This window comes from Cnephaeus nilssonii, assembly GCF_951640355.1.
Source record: "Cnephaeus nilssonii genome assembly, chromosome: 11".
NCBI lineage: Eukaryota > Metazoa > Chordata > Mammalia > Chiroptera > Vespertilionidae > Cnephaeus > Cnephaeus nilssonii.
Genome location: NC_137082.1, coordinates 63,656,774 through 63,675,207, shown reverse-complemented (window position 1 = coordinate 63,675,207; position 18,434 = coordinate 63,656,774). Strand labels below are relative to the sequence as shown.

The 18,434-nt window shown below is 39.0% G+C and overlaps 1 protein-coding gene across 2 annotated transcripts in view; it reads left to right on the top strand.

Moving 5' to 3' along the window:
• The window catches only part of SPIRE1 (spire type actin nucleation factor 1), a 110,250-nt gene that overhangs the window by 88,300 nt on the left and 3,516 nt on the right, over positions 1–18,434 (top strand). Inside the window, exons 10-16 of one of the 2 annotated variants that reach the window (XM_079783930.1) lie at positions 5,628–5,718; positions 7,375–7,517; positions 9,723–9,896; positions 13,955–14,092; positions 14,648–14,718; positions 15,261–15,288; positions 15,385–15,521. In XM_079783930.1, coding sequence (XP_079640056.1) covers positions 5,628–5,718; positions 7,375–7,517; positions 9,723–9,896; positions 13,955–14,092; positions 14,648–14,718; positions 15,261–15,288; positions 15,385–15,521 — 782 coding nt within the window. The remainder of the gene's footprint in view (positions 1–5,627; positions 5,719–7,374; positions 7,518–9,722; positions 9,897–13,954; positions 14,093–14,647; positions 14,719–15,260; positions 15,289–15,384; positions 15,522–18,434) is intronic. The other variant, XM_079783931.1, reaches the window with a different exon arrangement.

Genomic DNA, 18,434 nt, shown 5'->3' with positions numbered 1-18,434 from the left:
TCAGTTCAAATATGAAGCAAGAAATAAGGTGCTGATTGTATGCATATATGCATAACCCATGGACACAGACAGTGGGGTGATGAGGGCGGGGGCGGGAGTGGACTGGAGGGAGTGGCGGGGAGGACGGGGGCATAGGTAATACTTGTCACAATAAAAATTAAAAAAAGAAAAGGTGCTGAAAAGAGATGTGTTAGAGCGGGTTTTCAGCTAACTCAGACCTTTGTCGCTGGCTGCCGAGTTAAGCCTGGATGATAGTTTCTTAGTCATTGGTAGTGGAAATTTCAGACTCATGGAACAAGTGAATGTTCTTAGACACTGGCCTAGAACTAAGCATTTTTCTCTCTTCCTCTTCAAATTAAAATTGATGTTTTTAAGTACCAAAGATAGACTAGTCAAAAGTGTACTAAATGAGCATATTTATGTTCCTTTCTGCTGAATATAGAATTTTAAAACTTCTAAATACAATTTTAAAACATCTAAATATGTTCAAACTTTAACATTTAGAAAACACAGATCCCTCGCCTTTTTCTCTGAGATTCGACAGTCTGTTCCATGCTTCTATGTCTCTGGTGGATCTATTTGGTTCATCAGTTTATTTTGTTCGTTAGATTCCACATATGAGTGAGATCTCTTAATACTTATCTGGCAGCTTTGTACATTTAAATAATAATAGTTAAATAATAAATAATAAGCACTAACTGCAAGCTTTGAAAGTTCCTAGTTATTAAACTTGGCCATTTGTTAAACTTGGCCCCAGAAACCACTTTTGGCCTTAGAAATAGGTTGTCTAACCTGTCATTTTGCCAGAACTAGAACTAACCTGTGATTTTTATTTAAAAAAATGTATCATGAGCATTTTCCCATCTCATTAAATAACCTTTTCCAACATGATGCCTAATATCTGTGTGGTATTCCATCATAATAGTTTATTATATTTTATTTAACCAGTCCCTTATTTGGAAATTATAAATAACACTATTGTAACTATGCTACATTTTTGCTTTGAACTGTTTCTCAAAATGTTTCTAGAAATATATTTTGGTCAGTGTCCCCACATTTTTTTCTGTCTCCTACAAACTGGCTTGCATTTACCCCACCTGCCCCAGGACAGGTTGGCTGTTCGTAGTGGGAGAATTCAAATCAGTAAAGAAGAGTAGGGTGAAAGGTGTAGACATACCTCTCAGAGTTCTGTTAAATTAGGCTTTAAAAAATGTTTTTTGGGAAGGTGGGCTGAAGTATGTGAGGCAGGGGGCTGATTTCTGCTGTTTAAAGCAGGGTAGCACCCACTTCATAATTATTTGGAAAGTGCTATGTATGACTTTTTTTCATTTCCTAAGAAATACTCTTGACTTTTATTTCCTTTTGACCTTCCATAAGCAGAAGGAGGTCATTCTAGTTGTTTGATAGCTTTTCTGGAGATTTGTGTGACTCGGAGGTTGAGGATTTGCTTACATTGCTTGATTTGTTTTTCATGGTAAGTATCAAGAGCGTGGAGGTCACTGTTCCAGCCTTCCTTGTTTGAACCGTGTGGTTTACACAGTCTTTTTTCTTCTGTTCTTCGATAAGATCCTTTGAATTGTAACTTGTTTGAAACTAATGCTTTCAGCAGTAGGTTTTAGGTGAGGCCAATTTTTAGTGAATGGCTAATTCTTAAAGTCACCTTAACTAAGTAGGTCTAAGAGAATTTTCACTATTTGTCTTACATAATCATAGATTAATATATTAACCTGATTTTCTTCTATATTTAAAAATATCAGTTTTCTATAGAAATAAATTGCCTGATAGTTAATGTGTATTCCCGATCATAGAGTAGATAATAAATTTTTTATGAATAAGTATTGTACTTCATTTTGGTATAGTATAAACCAATAAGATCTTTTCTCACTGATAATAGGAATTTAAATTTTATTTGGCACAATGTAGACAATTTTCTAGAATCATGTCATTTCATGGAATGTTTTTTTTCATCCATTTATTCAAAAAATGTTTATTCATTATATACTAAGTGATGGATTTGATACTAGGTAACAGCAATGAATAAGACACATGGCCTCTACCCTCGTGGGGTTCCTGTTACTGTTATAAATGTGTTAAATATTCCCCTAATAAAAATATTAACCACCATTTATTATAGACCAGGTAATGTGTTAAGCTTTTTGAATGCAGTATCTCATCTGATCTTTCCAATAATACTAGGAAAGATATACCCTCTTACTTTTTAAAAAAATATTTTTATTGATTTTTAGATAGAGAGGAAGGAAGAGAAAGAGAAACATCAATGTGAGAGAGAAACATCGATCTGCTGCCTCCTGCTGCATGCCCTTCACTGGGGATCGAGCCCACAACCCAGACATGTGCCCTGACCAGGCCCCAAACTGGCACCTTTTGATGCACAGGACAGTGCCCGACCAACTGAGCAGCACTGGCCAGGGCAATATGTACCCTCTTCTAAAAATGATGAAACTAAGAGTTTTGTTCAAGATGGATAGAGTAGCTAAGTGCTGTACTTGCCTCCTCCCATGACCACATCAAAATTACAACTAAACTGCCCTGGCTGGTGGTTCAGTAGTTAGAATGTTGACCTCCAAGCCCAGTACAAGTGGCATCCATCTGGAGATCACTTTGTAGCTCATACCATGTGGCCACAGGCAGTGACTAATTTTGGCCTGCACCACCCAAGAGGCCCCAGAACCATTGCACCCAGTGGTCAGCTTCCCGACCACATCCAGAGCATCACCCAACCACCTCAACAAACAACACACCCAAATGGCAGATTCAGCCGGCATCAGGGCCCCACTAAAGTGAATCTAGCTCCATAGGGTCAGCATCTGCACAACTGCTTCTTCACTATAGTCATGGCCAGTCCTCACAACCAATCAGCCTGAGGATCAATCCCTTCCATTGACATGTCTCAAGGCTCAACTACAGTAAAGGGGCACATACATCCCACATGAGGGACCCAACTGGAGACCCAGCTCAGGTGACTAGGGAGACTGTGCTACTGGGTCCCATAGAACACCTACTACATAAGGCCTCTCTACCAAGACCAGGAGATGTTGCAGCTCCACCTAATACATAGAAACAACCACAGGGAGGCTGTCACAGTGAGGAGACAAAGAAACATATCCCAAATGAAGAACAGAGCAAACCTCCAGAAAACGAACCAAAAAAAATGGAGACAAGCAATCTATCAGATGCAGAATTCAAAACATTGGTTTTAAGAATGTTCAATGAACTTAGAGGAAGAGTATATGAATTTAGTGAGAATTTTAACAAAGAGATAGGAAGCCAAAAAATGGAGATAGAAAACATAAAAAAGAAGCAGTCAGAAGTGAAGAATACAATAACATGAATGATAATATATTAGGGGGAATCAATGGTAGATTAAATGAAGCAGAGGATCGAATCAGTGATTTAGAAAGTGAGGTGGCAGAAAACACCCATTAGAATAGCAAAAAAGAAAAAATACATTTTTAAAAATGAGGATAGAATAATATTGAACTTGGTAACATTTGTATCATAGGGGTACCAGAAGTAGAAAAGAAAGAGCAAGGAATTGAAAACCTATTTAAAGAAATAATGACAGAAAACTTCTCTACCTATCAAAGGAAATAGATGTACAAGTCCAGGAAGCAGAGAGAGTCCCATGCAAGATGAAGCCAAATGAGCTCACACCAAGACACATCATAGTTAAAATGGTAAAGGTTGCCCTGGCCAGTGTGGCTCAGTTCTTGAAGCATCATCCCATGCACTGAAATGTCATGGATTAAATTCCTGGTCAGGGCACATGCCTAGGTTACTAGTTCGATCCCCAGTTTGTGCGCATATGGCACCATTTGATGTGTCTCTCTTACCATTGCTTATTTCTCTCTCTCTCCCTTTGTCCCTCTCTAAAAATCAATTTTTAAAAAATGGCAAAGGTTAAAGACAAGGATCTTAAAAGCAGCAAGAGAAAAGCAATGTTACCTACAAGGGGGCTCCCCTAAGACTGTCAGCTGATTTGTCAACAGAAAATGTGCAGGCCAGAAGGGATTGGCATGAAATATTCAAAGAAGAACTTACAACTAAGATTACTCTACCCAGCAAAGCTATCATTTAGAATTAAAAGAGAGATAAAGATTTTCCCAGACAAGAAAAAGCTAAAGGAGTTCATCAACATCAAACCAGTATTACAGAAATGTTGGAGGAGGAGGGGAAAGGGGGGCGGGGAGAGGAGTTAAAAGAGGAATCAAAAATATAAATAATAAAATACAATAATTACGTATCTGTCAGCAATTTCTTTAGATGTAAATGGATTAAAGCATTTAACCAAAAGACATAAGGTGGCTGAATGGATAAAAAAACACACCTTACATATACTGTGTACAAGAGATTCACTTCAGATGACATACACAGACTGAAAGTAAATGAATGGGAAAAGATATTTCATGAAAATGGAAAAAAACAAAAAACCTGGGGTAGCAATACTTATACCAGACAAAATAGACTTTAAAACAAAGACTGTAACAAGAGACAAAGAGGGACCCAGCAATTTCACTTCTTGGTATTTATCTGAAGAAACCCAAAACACTAATATGAAAAGACATATATGCACCCACATGTTCATTGCAACATTATTTACAACAGCCAAGATATGTAAGCAAGCTAAGTATCCATCAGAAGATGAATGGATAAAGAAGTGGTACATATATACAATGGAGTATGACTCAGCCACACAAAAGAATGAAATCTTGCCATCTGCAACTATGTGGATGGACCTAGAGGTATTGTGCTGAGGGAAATAAGTCAGACAGAGAAAGACCAATGTCATATGATTTCACTTATATGTGGACTCAGAAAAACAAAATAAACGACCAAACAAAAAGAAAATCAAACTCAGATACAGAGAACATTTTAATAGTTGCCAGGTGGGAAGCGGGTTGAGGGCTGGGTGAAAAAGGTAAGGAGTTAAGAAATACAAATTGATAGTTACAAAATAGTCATAGGGATGTAAAGTACAGTATAGGGAATATAGTCAATATCAGGGTGGTCACTTCATAAGTTATATATTTAATTACTGTGTTGTACACCTGAATCTAATAAGATATTGTATGTCAACTGTAATTGAAAAATAAAATTTTATTTAAAATAAACAAATGATGACATTAAGATAAGAAGCTTGCAAAATGTCACCTCACTCTAATTAGGGACAAAACTGGGACACAAACCCAGACATACCTAATTTTAGATCCTGTCTAGTTTGTCTTCTACTTCCTTTGATTTTTTTTTTACATTATAAGTTGGTGCCTCGTGTAAAAATAAATATTTAATAGCAAAATGTTAATAATTAGCAGGAGAGCTCTAATAGTAAAGTGTTATTAATTAGTCTAGGGCCGTGGTCGGCAAACTGCGGCTCACGAGCCACATGCGGCTCTTTGGCCCCTTGAGTGTGGCTCTTCCACAAAATACCACGGCCTGGGCGAGTCTATTTTGAAGAAGTGGCGTTAGAAGAAGTTTAAGTTTAAAAAATGTGGCTCTCAAAAGAAATTTCAATCGTTGTACTGTTGATATTTGGCTCTGTTGACTAATGAGTTTGCCCACCACTGGTCTAGGGAATCTCACTATTTCTCTGTTCATTGCTTTCCCAGGAAGAGACTCTGCACAAGTCAGCCAGCAGCAGCAGTGTGTCTCCCTCCTTCCTTGAAGATCCCTTACTGGAGGCTGTGTCCACAAGGAAGAGTAAGTATTTGTGGCACAAAGAACTAGCATCAGATACCTTAAAAAACACACTTGTCCTCGAGTAGGGGATCCCAAAGTGCCTTGTAATTATTTGAGGTATAAAGAACTAAGCCTGGAACTTCACGAGTCCAAAACAGAAATATTCAGTTATATTCCTAGAGTGACAGGACTCAGGTTTTTAACTTAGATCAGTCACCTTTGGGTTTACAGATAACAGTTGTAGGAAATAAGTCAGTTGTCTCTGTGTGTGTATGTGTGTGTGTGTGTGTGTGTGTGTGTGTGTGTGTGTGTGTGTGTGTGTGTTTTGTTTTTATTGATTTTTTACAGAGAGTAAGGGAGAAGGATAGAGTTAGAAACATCGATCAGCTGCCTCCTGCACACCCCCTACTGGGGATGTGCCCACAACCAAGGTACATGCCCTTGACTGGAATCGAACCTGGGACCCTTCAGTCTGCAGGCCGATGCTCTATCCACTGAGCCAAACCAGTCAGGGCTGTGTGTGTTTTTTATATTAATTACCTCCTTGTCTGAATTTAAGCAAGAAGTCCAATAATCACACTTGTTATTACCTTCCACACACATATACACATATTCCATATCTATATATTCATACCCACAGGACATGTGTAAATAGTAAAAGCAATTTATAACTTTAGAATAGAAAGTTAAGTGGCTTCTAAATGCTTTTATTACGTTTTTATTTATAAGATTTTGTAAAGGCATAAAATTTTTATATTAAGAAGATTCTGGGGAGATGGTGGGAGTTGGTAGTACCAGACAACAGTTGCTCTGGCAGACTTTGCTCTGTTTTGGAACTCTGGAGTCTGTTAAAAGCTTTCAACTTCCAGGGGAAGACTTGGATAGTAAATTGTGGTTAATTCTGGTCAGCTATTAGCATAGAACCAGCTACTCACCCCCGACCCTCAGCCCCTGGCAGACAGTGTGTACTGCTTCTGGAGCAGCTTGCACAAAGCCTGCGTTAGCCAGGGTGGACCAAAAGGACCCTGTCACCAAATGCGATGCCCTGGTTGCTGCCTCTGACTCCAAAGGTGGGCAGCCATTGTTGCATTTCTGCTAGCTACCCCGCTGCTCCAGCTCAAGGGACTTCCAAAGCTTTTAAAGGCTGGCACCCCCCTTCTTTCATTTTTATATTGTTCCCCCTTTGAGAGCCAGACATTATACATTAGGACATTCAAAAGCAACTGCATATCAGGGAAAATTAGAGAGTGACTATGCATGCCTAGAAAGGAACACTAGAATTTTGTTAATGTCACCCTGTAAAGTACATGATTGTTTAACCACTATGCTGGCTGTATATCTGAAACTAACACAGAATAATATTGAAAAATAAAAACATTTCTTAAAAGAATTTTGGTTTGATTTGGGAGACTTTTAGATATAAAAAAATGCATATTTTACATGATTTGTTGAATAATGCCTGAAACTCTTTAATTGCAAAATTCCGTGGAAAACAACATGAGGGCATTTGTATGTACAAATTTGAGACTGTACTTATATTGCGTTTCTAGGTAGGAATTTGAGTGAATATTTTTTGCTTTTTCCTTGCAATTTCTGTAGCAAGTTTATCTTGCAAAGATTCTTCTATAACAATCCTCATAGTAAGAAAATTCATTTTAATTTGGTTCATTTCTTTAGCACCTCCGAAATTCTTGCCCATATCATCAACGCCCCAGCCGGAGAGACGGCAGCCTCCCCAGAGACGGCATTCCATTGAAAAGGAAACGCCCACTAACGTGAGACAGTTTCTGCCACCGTCCAAGCAGAGCTCCCGGTCTCTTGTAAGTAACTAAAACACTGCATAGTAACTGCAGGGCCAGGTAGAGGACCTAGAATCATTAGCTTTCTTGAGATGATGATTAGGAGAAAAAACTTCCAAAGGTTAGAATGAACTTTAAATAACCTTGTTTTTAATACCTAAAGAAAACCAACCTAACAGCAACCTAAATGAAAGTTGGTCCTTCTTTGTTCATTTAAAGCACCTTTTTGCCCCCCAGAAGACATCAGTGATAGAAAGTATGAATTACTAAAGAAATGTTTTCTTCCTTTCTAACGGTATTGATCTACTTAAAAATTGTTAAAACTAATAATAAAAACAACAAAGTTTAGCTACAGTAGACTAATTTATTATGCAGAAGTACCAGGAGAAAATTTTGATTCATTGAAAGCCATTATTCACTGTTTCCAAGTATATTTTGGAGCCGAAGCTGCTGTTTGGACTGGTTGACAGTTTTTGCTGTTTTCCAGAGACTTGGATTCATGTAGTGGCCACTCGTTTCTCAGAACAGTGGGACGTGGGACACAAGGCCCTGCCAGGAAGAATAGATCACCAGCCAAAGGAGGTCTGCAGAGATTCTTTTGTAGTCCCGCTTAACTTCAGAATGTGTGCAGGCAAGACGCAAGGCTTCAGTCAATAGTTCTACTGGCAACCTAACATCTCATGTTTTTTTCAGATATTCATGAATAAACTGGAATATGCTTAGTCCATATTTTTAGGCTGTGATGTATCACTCCAAGTAGAGGAATCGAGTGTGGATAGTGTGAAGATACTAAGGTTGAACAGAGCTTACAGTGTTGAAATTTAATCAGTCATCTCTGCTCCCGAACGATACAATTAAAGAATTAATGATTTTATGGCAATTCTTGACAGGATTCCTCTTAGTCACCAAAACACTAATATTTGATTAAATATAGCAGGAAAACAGAATTCTAACGAGACAGGTTCAAACTTTTAAAATCTGAAGACTTTTGTTAATGTGAACAAGTTATTGCTTTAGCAAAATAGAGAGTTACTGTCACAACTTAAAAATATGTACGAGGGAGGTCCTTAGTGATTATTTTTTACAAGTCTGAAAATTAGGCGATTCTTCTGTTCACATGGCTTTTCCTAGAAGCCAGTTTATCATGTAGGTGTGTCCCTGCCTTGTGATCATATATGACATCATTGTTGAAGTTAGACTTAAATTTTAAAATTCTCAATCAACCATCAGATCAACTACAAAGGAGTTTCAGGTAGCAATAACAGCTTTGCCAAGAAAGACTATCAGTCCACATCAAGAGCCCATGAAGTATACTTCCTGGCAAAGGGGACCTCTCAGAGTGTGGTTGGTCGGGCTGTGAGTTGGGTTTTTCTGTGGGGAAAAGAGCAAAGGAAAACCAGTCTGCAATCACTAAGAAGGGTCTCAGTGAAAGGCATTGCATTGGCTATTCAGGCTCCACACAGAACTACACTCTTTCCAAGAACCTCTACGCACCAGCTGAGACAAAATAACATCCTGGTCAAGTAATGACTTTTCTTGCTAGTAGCTTATCTCAGGAAATCTATCAAATCGCATTTCTGTGTGTAGTACCCTCCAGCTTGATAAGTATTATTTTTAAAGTATGCTCATTTAAAATCTTAGCTATATTTTAGAAACAGAATCATTTTGTATTTCTAACCCCTTTACTGAAAATGGCAAAAATGTCTTTATTGTTATTCTCTTATTTTTATTGTATCCCCCTCCCTTTCCTTAGGATGTTTTAATATGTAATTTTTTTGTCCATCATTTGGTCAAATGATTGAAGGTGATTGCCCATCTAAATGAAAGCTACTTGTCATAAGAACCTTCCCTGGGGGAGCAACACTCCCACACTCTCTCCGGCACAGCGGCAGTTGCCCTGTCCTGCATCTCAGCGAGCCTGGTTTAGGAAACTCAGTGTTCACCAGACAACATGTTAGGCAATTTGAAGTTCAGGTCTTTGCTGTATAAACTTTGAGATTCTCTAGGATTGACTTCATGATTTGATTGCTGACTTATACATGTGGGCGCAGATGTTGGTGTGGACACATGCATGGAATCTACCATTAACATCCTTTGTGGTGTTTTTGTTTTGTTCTGTTTGTCTTTCATGCTCTGTAATCACTATTTGTAGGTCACTCATGTTCAGCATTATTTTCTCCTTTTCTTTTCCCCCTGCCATATTCTTTTCCCTTATCTGTTGTTCAGGTTCCTAGGATAACCAGTGTATGGCCATGGACGCCTTTCCGACCACTTTTCTCTACCATACAAACAGCTTCTCTGCTCAGCTCTCATCCCTTTGAAGCAGCCATGTTTGGGGTAGCAGGGGCTATGTATTATCTATGTGAGAGAGCTCTTACCAGCAGGTGGAAATCCTCAAAGGTTGGCCTCTTTCTGCTGGTTCTGGGAATTATTTTGCTCTATCTCTGACAGCGATACCTGAACTCCTGCACTCTGCAAGAATTAACAGCTTAGATGGGCACTTTGCTTCTGATCATTGATTCCAATCATTTGTAGGATGCATAGAGCACACCATGATCTCAGTTGAGAGGAAAATAACTTTGAAAGGACAACAAACTCAAAATGCAGCATCAGATTCAAGGGACCTGTGAGTGTTTGTCTCTTGGAGTGACCCAATTTTATAGCAGGAGGAATGCTGCCCCGTCTCCAGGGGCAGGGGCCCCCTGAGAGCCTGTGCTTTCACCCCAGGGCCTCGCTGCCATCCGAGGAGACTGCCTCCCACAGAGCCCTGTCACTGCCTGTGCCCCACACTCCCTGCCCTGCACTTCCAGGGCCGTGTGCCCATTGCGTGTCTCCCCTGCGCTCAGACTCCTCTCTTCCCCAGCACCGTTCATACAGCTGTGTTGTGATGGTCAGGGTGTTATATGGTTGTTATGATAGCCCCTTCTCTGTAAAGAGAAACTTCAAGTTTTCTTTTTATTGCTCTGGTTATCTTAGATATTTTAGGTAATCTTGCATTTTATTATTGTTTTTGAGGTTTTCATACAGAGTGTACTTTTTTAAAGAAAGTACAATAATTTCCAAACCGCAGTGAAATGGAAAGCCTGGGACCTCGTGAGGCTTCCCCACCCGGTGTGACGCTGCTGCTGACAGTGTTGGCGGCAGCCTGCCTGTTGCACTGACCAGGGTCCCTTATTTCCTAAACACGCCTTGACTGAACCAGTGAGCCAGCAGCTGGTTTCTTTGTTATTCTTCATTACCCTTGATTTAGAAAGGAAACTGCGAATGTGAATGAGAAACAACAAATCCCTTTCCCTGTTTATTTGTCATGAAATGTAAGATAAATCTCTGACCTTTTCCCTATTTTCAGATCTGCCATTTGGGCAGTATGGTTAAGTGCAGGAATGACATTTTAACTCCTGTCACTCCTTCTGCTATTATTGAAGATCTGTCAACATTTTTATTTTTATTATTCATCCTCCCCAAACACAGATATATATATACTTAATCCACATATTACTTTAGGCAAAGAATTCACTTAGCATTTTAAAGTTAAACTTGAAAAAAGGAAAGAACAATTAAACTTAATAGTTGCTATTTTTATTTAGTTTAAAAACACAAAAATTTATCATTTTGGACAATTTTTAAACTTATTAGGAAGTTTTTTGTAATTAAGAACATGATATAAAATATGACTATTCCCATTTCTCTCTGTGACTCAGTAACCAGATTACACATTTTGTTCTCTAATTTCTGTGCTGCCTAACTCTGACCTGTTTTTTGTTTTGTTTTTGTTTTGTTGGTTTTTAAATATATTTTTATTGATTTCAGAGAGGAAGGGAGAGGGAGAGAAAGATAGAAACATCAATGATGAGAGAGAATCATTGATTGGCTGCTTCCTGCATGCCACCTATTGGGGCTGCAACCCAGGCATGTACCCTGACCTGAAATTGAACCATGATCTCCTGTTTCAAAGGTCGATGCTCAACCACTGAGCCTCACTGGTGAGGCTCTAACTGTTTTGAATGGTAAAAATAACCAAAATCTTCAAAACTTTGTGACATACATAAAAGTAAATTCTAAAGGCACATCTGCTTCTATAACATATTGTCATCATTATTAAAACATTTTGAGATTCAACTTCCCTTTCCTAAATTTGAGAGTCATTTTGAAGTACAAAGAAACTGGAGAATTAGAGTTGTGCTGATCTAGTCTGTATAGTCCATGTCCCACCATGAAAACGAGCTCAGTGCTTGCTGAAGGAGTGACTGAGCCACTGTCACTGTGGGGAAATGCTCTTTATGTTTGGAGCATTAGTATCTCAGCAAGATCTGTTAAGGTTTAATTTGGCTTGGGGGATGTTGAATCAATATTTTTTTAGCCATTAAAAAAGTGAAAAATAGTAACTTTCTTATTTTCTTTCATGTTGCATTAAAGTTTTGTTGTCCTTGGGAAAGCACCAGAATTAAAACATTAGCATTTGTCCTGATGGAAATTATCTTACTAAAGGCTAATCTACTTGAAATTTTTTAAAAGAAAAGAAACACAAATTAAAAAGCCCACAATTGATTATTATTTCCTTGTGAAGTACAGGATTTGCCTGTGGTTCAAAGCAGTAGGTTGAAAGTATGCTTGACTAAGCCCTTATGTGACTTAAGACTGGGGAGAGAGCAGTTGTCAAGTTTATTGCATGTGCTAGTGGAAAGGATCCCGTCTACCAGAAATATTGACCAGCCCAGGCATCCAAGTTTAAAGTTAATTAAATTGGCACTATTTGCCATCTTTCTGTTGGGCACAACAATAAATCTCAGTAGAGATTATATAGTTATTTGCTAGATTTACACATTATTTTGTTCCAAGTCAACAGTTTTGTCACAGAGTTAGCTATCAGAAGATGTACTGCAGTCACACGTATAACTGATGAATGAAAATTACCATAGGAAAAGTTCCATGAAGTATATTCAAAGCTGTCATTCAGATGTGTCCAGCCAACAGTTCGTACTTAGTGGAGCTTAAGGTCCTAACCTTCACCAAGTCAGTGCCTTGTCCCATTTGACACTACGCTTTTCTCAGGGTGGAGCAAACAGAGTAGATATTGAACATGCCTATTTAATCTTATTATCTTTGAAAGCTTTCCCTTCGAAAGAGAAAGTTATGTGGTGGTGATTTTTTAACAAGTATTTTAGTCATTTAGAGTAAATGACATAATCTCTGAACAATCTATCTTCCCAGCCTCCAGATTCAAAGTTCTTCATCTTAAAAATTCAATTGCAGGATTTTTTCCAAAACACAATTAAGCAAATTTAACCTTCCTTAAGTTAGCTTGAACAGAGACGATTTGGTATTGACTGTTAGTAAGAATCAGTAGATCTTCAAACTTTTTTTTTAGTAAATGCTAATGTTTGTCAAGTTTGCAACCTAGATTTGTTTTTGTTTTTCTCTGATTGAAAGACAGAACTGAATGTTAAACTGCATTCATGGTCATGTGCTTTCTCATTTGGCTTGTTTGATTCCAGAATGCCTGTGACCAGTGCTATTGTGTGTGTGGGAGTGAATTATAATGTGTTTGTACTGAGAACACTAAGTTTCAGTGTCACTACACCACAATGGCCCTTGTGAGGCCTGGCAGGGTGCGAATGCACAAGACTGTTCTGTCTTTCTGTTAGATCCACCAATCAAGAGCAGGCCGGATGGGGAGCAGATGGGTGTGAGGCTCTTTATTCAGTGGGATCAGTTACATCAACATCTTCCTCAGCTGTTTTTGGGGAAACTATTAACATAAGACAGTCAACATAAATATTTATTGTGAAATTATTCTGATTTTCCCCCACATCTTTCCAATGCTGGCTGTGCATTCAGTAGTTGTTTAAAAGGCATAATAGAAATCTGGAGAACTGTGGAGCAGTAGAGATTGCCTTTTGGCTGTAAACTGCATCAATGTTCCAGCTCCACTCATGCCATTAGGGTTTTTCAAGGTGTGCTGATGTAACTTACCACTATGCTTCTCAGTATAAATTACTAACCACCTTCTTTTGGCTATTCTGGGTACCACAAACCAGTTTTTAAAATAGTACCAATGTTTTTTATTTGCTATTTATCTATTAGCATATAGTATCAACACAACACTAAATAACGTCTTTGCATAATCATACGAGATAACTGACATAAATTTAGTTTAGAATAACAAATATTTTTTCAAGATTTCACAGCATAGATACATAGCGACGGGCTTTCATTTTTTTTGGAAACTTCAGTAAGCTACAGTGTTTCACATGGTCCCCAGACGTTTTCTGCCATCTGTTATCTTGGTATAATCAGAAATTATGTGGTACCCAGAGTAAGCCAGCTCTGTTCCAGTGTTCACTGGGACCTCTTTTCTTCTCAGAAGCTACTAACCAGGTGTCTGATCTGGAGGGGAATTTTGCAAAGCCAGAAAAGGGGGTGGGAGTTTCTTATTCATGTGGAATTTTGAATTTCAGGAGGAATTCTGCTACCCAGTGGAATGCCTAGCTCTTACTGTGGAGGAGGTGATGCATATTCGTCAGGTCCTGGTGAAGGCAGAGCTGGAAAAATACCAACAATATAAAGATGTCTACACTGCCCTGAAAAAAGGAAAGGTAGAGCTGTTTCAAGTCGATTGATGAGAAGGGGTAGCAGAATGGTCAGTCACAGGCATGGTCTCCTGAGGGAGCTGTCTGCTAGCCAGATGGTGCAGGACTTTTAGGGGATTTTAGGAGGTAAGAGGCTTATTCTCCAGAAGTCAATTCCTGTTCTGCCTTGCTCACCAAAGTAAATATTTTCTCCCTTAGAAATCAAAACCTCTGGAAGATTAAAACAACCATAATAAATAATGGTATGCCTTCATAAAACCATGTCTGCATGTAGTCATTATACTGGAGAGACTTTTTAGAACCTTCTTCCAATTGCTTCCATGATGGTCCACTCTAGGGAGCTGTGGCCTTTTAACAGTAGAATAAGATTAAATACGGAGCCGTGTTATAATTATCACAGAGCCAAACGTAAAAACAGCGTTTGTGAATTCTCCTCTTCCTTCTGTGTACTAAACTTCCCCAGTGTATAAATATAAAATGCATTAAACCATGTAAATTAGGAAATTAACTATTGTCGATGTTTGTTTGTTTGTTTTCTCCTTTTACACTTGTATTTTTTAGCTTTGCTTTTGTTGCCGAACCAGGAGATTTTCCTTCTTCACCTGGTCTTATACCTGTCAGTTCTGTAAGAGGTAAGGTTTTTTGTAATTGATGACAATAGTCAAAGAAATACCAGTTAACTTCATTGTTTCATTATTTTTCTACATAGGAACAACATTAAAAATAATCTATTATCACATTGTGCTTTGTTTATGGGTTAGGAATACTGATTTCTTCAAAAGAGTGGATCAAACAATTATTTAGTGTTAGACCTTAAAAATGTTTCTCTGCATTTATTTCTTTTACATAACCAAGATCATTCTAATAATTATGTGTCATGTTTGAACAGAAAAAAAAAATAGGTATGATTGTCATATGACCCTTGGATAGAAAAATAAGAAAATTCCAGATGTAAGTTGATCCTTTTATAGGAAACAGTGTACGAGTTAAGTTTTACAGATTGATTATCTTTTTGGCAATCCACAGTTGTATCAATTTGTTGTATTCTGATAGAAAAACCAGAGAGTTCTTGCAATTTATTGTAGAAATTGACAACATGCAGCCATTGGCTTCTCTAACTCTCCTGTCGCATCTGTGGCATCACGCTAAGTAATACTTTTGATTTTGTATGCAGGCCCGTGTGCTCACAGTGTTGCAAAAAGGTAAGCTATGCTTGGTGACATCATAACGTAATAGTAATTTTAATAGACTGCCTTTTTAACAGAACTGCTCATTCTCAGTTTTGTTTGGGATAATAGATGCGGCTGCCATCCAAGCCATACTCTACTCTTCCGATCTTTTCATTGGGACCTTCTGCCTCACAAAGAGGGGAAAGTAGTGTGAGGCCAGAAAAACCCTCCACCAGCCACCAGCGGCCACTGCGGAGCATTTCCAGGTGAGCGAGAGGCCTGGATCTTCAGAGCATTCTTTGGAAAAGAAGAATGCTCCTTTTGAGGACTGTGGTGATGTGGCAGGGTTTTGGCTCGAGGGTTTGGGTGGGTGTGTGGGTGGGTTGGTTGGTTGGTTGGTTGATTTTAATACAGTTTTGAGCTGCACAAATCTCCAAAACTTCTGAAAGGTAACTTGTCAAGGTGATAATGATTAGCTACTTGAAGGATACTTTACTCTCATAGTTTATTTTTATTTCTATTTAAAAAGAATTACTTTTTTCCATATTGTATTTTTTAAATGTATCTTTATTATTGTAAGTATTACAGACATCCACCCTTTGCCCCTTTATTGACCCCCCTCCCCCCACTGCTGTCTGCATACATGGGCTATGCATATATGCATATAAGTTCTTTGGTTGATCTCTTCCCTCCCTCCCCTCTTCCCTCTGAGAATCCCCAGTCCACTGCATGCTTCCATGTCTCTGGACCTCTTTTGTTTGTCAGATTATTTTGTTCATTAGATTCCACATATAAGCAAGATCATGTGTTACTTGTCTTTCTCTAACTGGCTTCTTTCATTTAGCACAATACTCTCCAGGTCCCTCCATGCTGTCTCAAAGGTTAAGAGAGTCTTCTGTTTTTAACAGCTGTATAGTATTCCACTGTGTAAATGTACCACAGCTTTTTTTATCCATTCATCTACTGATGGGCACTCGGACTATTTTCAGATCTTAGCTATTATAAGTAGCAGTGCTATAAAACATAGGGGTGCATATATGCTTTCTGATTGGTGTTTTGGGATTCTTGGGATATATTCCTAGAAGTGGGATCACTGGGTCAAATGGCAGTTCCATTTTTAATTTTTTGAGGAAACTCCACACTGTTTTCCAGTTTGCATTCCCACCAGCAGTGTACTAGGGTTCCTTTTTCTCCACATCCTTGCCAGTGCTTGTTGTTTGTTGATTTATTGATGGTAGCCATTCTGGCAGATGTAAGGTGGTATCTCATTGTCATTTTAATTTGCATCTCTCTGATGATTAGTGACATTGAACATTTCTTCATATGTCTCTTGGCCATTTGTATGTCCTCTTTGGAGAAGTGTCTATTTAGTCCTTTGCCCATTTTTTGATTGGATTGTTTACCTTCCTTTTGTTGAGTTGTATGAGAACTTTATATATTTTGGAGATTAACCCCTTATTAGATGTATCATTGGCAAATATGTTCTCCCATTCAGTGTGTTCCTTTAGAAATAATTACTTTTGTATGTCCTTTAAAAGTCATCTTTAGATCTGCCCTTGTTTTCAATGGAGTTGAAAATGTGCACGTAACAGTTTAATCTTTCTTCCCTTCTTTAGTTTGAAAGAAAATCTGTTTAATCCTATGTTTACAATGATCTGCAATTTAGTTTCCTATTGTAAAGGCAGAAATGAAGCTTTTTAAAAGAAAACAAAAGTTGCCTGAGCATCAGTCCCTTTGCATTTGATGCAGAGTAATAGTAAGGTTAGTGTTGGTCCTTAAGAAAGGTGGAAGGAGGTCAGGCCCGCTTTATAGTCTAGCCACCATGACTAAATCAAGCCACAATTTGGTAGCTAAGATCTCAAACTAAAATTTATTTATTTTGTTTGCTAGTTCAGTTTGTTCATTAAAGTCCACATATGAGTGAGATCATATGGTACTTGTCTTTCTCTGAGTGGCTAATTTCACTTAGTATAATGTTCTCTAGGACCATTCATGATGCCACAAAGAGTAAAATTTTCTTCCTTTTCAAGGCAGAGTAGTATTCCACTGTGTAAACATAGCATAGCTTTTTCATCCACTCATCTACTGATGAGCACTTGGGCTGCTTCCAAATCTTTCTTGGCTATTATAAATAACTCTGCAGTGAACATAGGGGTATATATTCTTTTGAATTAGAGTTTTGGGTTTCTTTGGATAAATTCCCAAAAGAGGAATCACTGGGTCATAAGGCAGTTCCATTTTTAATGTTTTGAGGAAACTTCATACTGCTTTCCACAATGCACCAATCTGCATTCCCACCAACAGTGCACAAGGATTCCCTTTTCTCCACATCCTCGCCAGTCAGTATTATCCTGTCTAATAAAGAGGGAATAATTGACCATCACGCCCTCACAAAGCTGGTGGCGCCCACAGCCAATAAAGAGTGAATATGCTAATTGACTGTCACACCCTCAAAGATGGTGGCACTCACAGCCACAAGATGGCAGCGCCCAGTCCCCTCAGCCCTGCTGGGGCGGCAGGCGCACGGCATGGCCGGGCCCACCCCCAGGCAGGTCTGGCCGCTCCGCATGCCTGACTCTGGAGTCCCCCAGCCGCCCAGGGCCAGCCCAAGGCACAGGCAAGCCTTAGGTGGCAGCTGCCCAGCCGCCCGAAGCTCAGGTAACCAGGGCCTGCCAAGGCTTGCACTGCTGGCAGTGGCAGCAGCAGAGGTGTGATGGGGGCGTCGCCTTACCCTGATCGCCAGGTCACCTCCCGCCCGAGGGCTCCCGGACTGTGAGAGGGGGCAGTCTGGGCTGAGAGACCCCCCTCCAGTTCATGAATTTTCATACACCGGGCCTCTAGTTTCTTACTAAAACATGTTCCCTTTATCCTCTCCGCCCAACTCCGCCCCACCCTGGCCTTCACTGTACTATTGTCTGTGTTCATGGGTTATGCATATATGTATATACGTTATTTGATTAATCTCTTCCCACCCCCCACTTCCCTCTGAGATCTGTTGGTCTGTTCTATGCTTCCATGTCTCTGGACCTACTTGTTCACCGGTTTATTTTGTTCATTAGATTCCACATATAAGTGAGATGATGAGATTTTTGTTTATTTTTTTTAATATATTGAACCTTTTCTCCAGTTAGAAATTCTTTGCAAGAACATGACATGACTAAATCACTCACCATTCCATA